This window comes from Amblyomma americanum, chromosome 1 (assembly GCF_052857255.1).
Source record: "Amblyomma americanum isolate KBUSLIRL-KWMA chromosome 1, ASM5285725v1, whole genome shotgun sequence".
Lineage (NCBI taxonomy): Eukaryota > Metazoa > Arthropoda > Arachnida > Ixodida > Ixodidae > Amblyomma > Amblyomma americanum.
The window spans coordinates 411,217,666-411,222,658 of NC_135497.1; the positions used below are offsets into that span (position 1 = coordinate 411,217,666).

At 45.9% G+C, this 4,993-nt stretch overlaps 1 protein-coding gene across 1 annotated transcript; it reads right to left on the minus strand.

Annotated features, from left to right (window-relative positions):
* Positions 1-534: 534 nt before the first annotated feature.
* On the minus strand, positions 535-3,334 carry LOC144102978 (uncharacterized). The gene is made up of 2 exons (XM_077635973.1): positions 2,912-3,334; positions 535-1,680 (listed from the first exon to the last, which is right to left on the minus strand). Exons 1-2 carry the CDS (start codon positions 3,230-3,232, stop codon positions 1,279-1,281), a joined length of 723 nt encoding a protein of 240 aa, XP_077492099.1. The 5' UTR covers positions 3,233-3,334; the 3' UTR covers positions 535-1,278.
* Between the last annotated feature and the right edge of the window lie 1,659 nt (positions 3,335-4,993).

A 4,993-nucleotide genomic window follows, 5' to 3' on the forward strand; every position in this document is an offset into this window, starting at 1 on the left:
TTCACTACTGAGCTGGGAGGCTGCGACAGTATTGAAACTGCTACTGTAAGAATGGGTGCTCTCCACCAGAACCTCTGCGAGAGGGCAATGGTGCTGCCTCCAGTGGTGGGCGGCTCCCAAAGTCATCTTGAGTGATCTCTGACCAGCCATTGGTAAAGTTGGGAGATTCACCGGCTAGGGGTGTTGGGATCTCTGACCGTATTTAAGCAGCTGGACTGTTTAAGTGTACTACTTGCTACTCACTTTTGTTTGCGTCTTTCATGTACTCCCGCAAATGTGTAAAGTAAGTCCTTGGTACACTCCTCTCCTTGAAGCCAGTCCCTTTTATTTACACCACAGAAGCGGCCTTTTGATACAGGACCTCTGGACCTTGACCTGGCTGAGTCGACCCAGATTAACCAAAGGCCCACTGCTTATAAGGCAGCTTCCATGCTGATAACACAAAGGAAACAGTGTAAGAACTTGCAGAAAAAGGATAGACTGGCCAAAGATTTTTATATCATTAAACAAAACCAATGCACAACTTCTTTCACTAACTTACTGACCTCACAGCAAGATGATTACATCAGGGATAACTGGATTGCAACAGACTTGTACATCCGGTGCTCGCTCTGTTAAGCAATGAAAAAACATGCAACCAACACAGTGTGATTTTGCAAAGTCGTACATGCCACCATAGCAGTTGTACATGCCACGGCTACTCATCTATTAGCATTTGCTAATATAGTTCTCCCCACCCCCATTGCTCACTACCTTCAACCACATTTTTTTTTATCCCACTTGCCATGCTACAAGATCACCAGTTATCTGTCCTGCCCAAGTCCATTGGTTTGTCTAAATTTCGGTGTAATTATCTCCAACTCTCATCTGACCTCTAACCCGCACTGCTCTCTCCTCTGTCTCTCATATATATGCAGTTATACATACATGAACATTTTGCAGCTCGCTTGTGGAATGGTTCAGCACTGTAACTGTTGCACTGTGATATACAAGACAACACTTCACTCTAAAAATGACCCACAAATCTCGTAGCAGGCCTTCCAAGCAGGCTACACACAACACATAGTCATTCTGGGGACTGTGTACATCATTTTGTACATCCATTTTGTACATCCCAGAACAATCCCGATAGCCCATACCATACTCACATATCCAATGTCTACATGCAATACACTGTCATCTCATAATGCACCACAAGAGTATTAGATCACAATGTTAACCAGTGCACCTTGGAGTCACTTGACCGGACACTGCTGGCAAAAATAGCATTAATCGCCCTCATGCGGAACCGCTCCCGCTCTCATTTCTATCTCTGCCTTCGCGATGACGCAGTAGTATTTCTAGCAGCATGGCTATCTCAGGGTCCTCGATTGGGCTAATTCTTGGCAGTGGCTCGCCATGGTAAGCCAGGAAGGCACTGAGTGAAATAGCTTCTCGGGCTGTCTGAATGTACTGAGTTGAACGGGGACAGAAGCAGTGTTCTGGGCACGTCTCGTGTGACTCAATGTTCTTGCCTTCTCTCAGCATCCCCAGCACCGTCACCAACCTTCTCTGCACCTCGGACATGTTGTCCTGCTCGGACTCCGGAGTAGGGTCTTCGTCTGCCAAGTACCCGGAATCCGATACAATGACTGAGCTCGGCAGGCTAACAGTACTTGCCGGTGAGCTTGCATCACTTCTCTGAAAAATAAAACAAAAAAGGGGGAAGGGGCACAGTGAAGTATGATAACTGTCAAAGTTTGGTTGCAAGACAGGATGTTAACGGTCACAGATTTATGGTGATGTGTCATTATGTGACCAGCACCGGACATGTGCCAGTGCAATTACTTTTGTTCCTAGCAAAATATGAAAGTAGTGAAAACAACCGTAAAAACAGGTTTGGGTACTTCTGAAAATTCAGTTTCTCGACTCATGAGGTGATTGGCTGCTCAAGGTCACTGGAGCTGGCAATCTGAACCAGTGCAAAATAAGCAAGGTTATCCTTTCAACCAGAGAAAGCGAGGGCACACCTACAGCACGGCTATAACAATCGCATAGGTATAACCAAGCACTTAATGACATGCAAGCACAGCTGTCTGACACACATGCCACCGCGTAGAGGTGGCAGCCCAGAGAAGACTTCAACACGTCTGCCCTTCCTTCCACAACATTCAGACGTAGTAGCCGAGTGTATCATCTGTGCCTCTCCTTCATGAAGAGTTTATTCACCGTACTGTTGTTATATTGTGAATCTGCATCAATATGCCCAGCTTTCTTCTTTAATCAAAAAGAGAGTGCCTGTGATATTTATGATATACATCCTGACACCGGCCAAATAAAATGCATAATAAGTTAACTTGACCTCAGTGCACTTCTGCAACTTCCCTACTGGAGCTCGCAAAAATCAGCCCTAGAATAGCTGCAGTGACAATCCTGATAGACATTCTCCAGTTCTGGCCTCAGTGCTAAACTGGGACCAATTTTTAATAGTGGCACAAATTCTCGTGCAGTCCTCAACTTATGCTTCTTACCTGAATTACTATGGTCAGGTGAACTTTCTGCAAATTTAAATAATTGTAAACAATTACCAAAATTGCAAAATAATTACAAATTAGTAACCTTGCACAGCAATTAGTAAAGACTGCATGCAACCATATCAACACACTCTTCACTCTTTTGTTTAAATTAAACATGAGAGCAAGCAAATCTCATAAAATTGATGCAGTTTTGTAGCCACCTGCAACTTCATGCCAAGCAAGGTAGCTAACCTGCACAATGATTGCCACGTATTAAACAGCCAGCAGATGGGCAGGTTACTGAAGCTGTTCAAATTGACAGCAATCGTGGCACTAGAAACTGCAAGTTCAAATCCAAATAACAGCGAATCGGCAGCAAATGTAAATATTTTCATCGGAAGTGAAAACAGACTCACATCATCCCTGTGTGCTTCTTTGGTAGCCACGACTGGATAGACTTCAGCAACACCTGGCATAGGACGAAGATTATGGAGGGCAGCCTCTTGCAGCAAGGCATCCAGCAGCAGGTCTTCATCAAAGCTGTCGAAATCCTCCACTTCTGCACCAGGGCCAAGTGGTGGACTGTGGTTCTTTCCTGTGCCTGAACCCTGGGAAGCCGAGCTAGAATGGCCGCCTTCGCTGTATTGCGGGGACGAAGGAGGTTGTGGTGCCTTTTTCCTCCCCCGTGTATCTTCATCGGTTGATTCGGTTGCGCTTGAATATCTTCCGGAGTCCATTTGTGGTTCTGCACTCTGCCGTTTCCTCAGGGATGACCGTGCAACAGGTTGTCTGCTTAGCGTACGCAGTTTTGGCGGGGACGGTAGTGCGCATGCGCAGAACGCAAGCGCTAGCCTTGCGTGCATGGAGGAAAGAAGAAAAAGAGGAGAGGATGCTACGTCACATTTTTTGAAGCCGGAAGCGAGGGCTCCGCCATGACACTTGGCCGTTTTCTCAGCCAATGGCATGCGAGCGCCGCGAAGATCAACGCGAGCGGCGCGAGCAGACGATTTCGCGCCGCGCCAGGCTGTCGGCAGCTGTCAGACACGGCGGAAAGTGAGACTTCTGCTCCCATTGACAACAAAGACGCTGCGATGCCCAGCTGCTGCGTTCCTGGGTGTCGGTCGCGCACGCCAGGGCAAGAACCGGGCGTCACTTTCCACGCGTAAGTATACTGCATTTTGTTTTCGTATTTAATTGACTGCGTAATGAGTAAAATGCATGCTCGCAGAACATAACGCACGACACGGCGTGAACGTGGTATTCGTACCGCCCCGGCCTTATTGGTGGCTCTTTGTCCGAGTGCAGTGAATAGTATTGTTTTCAAACAGGTTTCCGAAAGATCCAGAGCGAAGGAGGCAGTGGACTGAGGCCGTTAGACCAGGCCAAAGAGACTGAGAGCCAGCAAAATGGACCTGCGTATGTTCAAAACATTTCCTGCCCGAGCACTTCGATCGGATGTCGCCGCTCGTAGTTCGTATACGTGCGGATGCCGTCCCCCTTCAGGTGAGGAACCAGCTTCTATACATTCTCAAGAGATTGGAAAGAAATGCTCTTATTGAGAAGGTGCTTTATTATAACTTGACTGCATAAGCATGCGTTCAATATGATGTTTTAGGTGTTCGTGCAAGAAATAGAACGATTTGTGAATAAATGGCTTTAGCTAGACGTTATGATCGAGTAGCGCGACTACAGTACTCCCGCACTGATAAAAAGTAATTGTGTCATTATACTCCTAAACTGGCTGCGGTTTATATATGGCTCTGGTGAAATTCTGCTTACTGTACATGATAATTTATTTATTTATTAGCTTACGCACTCCATCATTAGAAGAAAATAAAAAAAAGAGAGCATCGAGCACACCACAGTTTTCCTTGGGGCATCATTTCTATTTAATTATTGTAGTGTGCAAATGTTTGCGTCTAGCAGTAGGCGGTGCATTTTTTGTTGTCATCTCGGCCATAGCACCTGGGAAGTGTCACTGAGAGAGCACTGTAATTCCTTAAAACTATAGTTCTTTTACAAAGGAAATCACAAACAAGTTCCATAAGGCATAGAGTACCGTACGTATTTGCTCGCGTGATTTGCGCATGTTTTTTCTTTAATTAGGGCTCCAAAAAGAGGGTGCGCAATTTACGCGCAAGCGAGTTATCCGAACACGTCCTAAAAAAAAGGTTGGCACCCCTCACCCCATGGCAACAAGGTTGATGCGGTAAATGTCATACACATAAGGAAAAAGGGAAGCATGAGACAAAGAAAAAAAGGCAAAACACAGGCAGAAAGCTTGGCCAAATGTTTAGGGGAATCCCGTTTTCTTTTGCGAAGTTTCTGTGGAAACAATTTATAGCTTTCCTTTAGCCGCATAGCTGCGCTTGGGTGGATGCCAATGAGTATAATTAGCTCCCTTATTATACAGATACGGCAGTTGTGCATATATAATTCCTCATACACATACCATACACACTTCATGGGGTATAGCTGGGTGAGCCTGAGGAGAGACA

Excerpts from the sequence above, each read along its gene's own strand:
- LOC144102978 (XM_077635973.1), bottom strand. The coding sequence starts at position 3,232 with ATGGACTCCGGAAGATATTCAAGCGCAACCGAATCAACCGATGAAGAT. Across the intron at positions 1,681-2,911 it reads AAGAAGCACACAGGGATGAT|AGAAGTGATGCAAGCTCACC; the intron begins GTGAGTCTGTTT and ends TTTATTTTTCAG.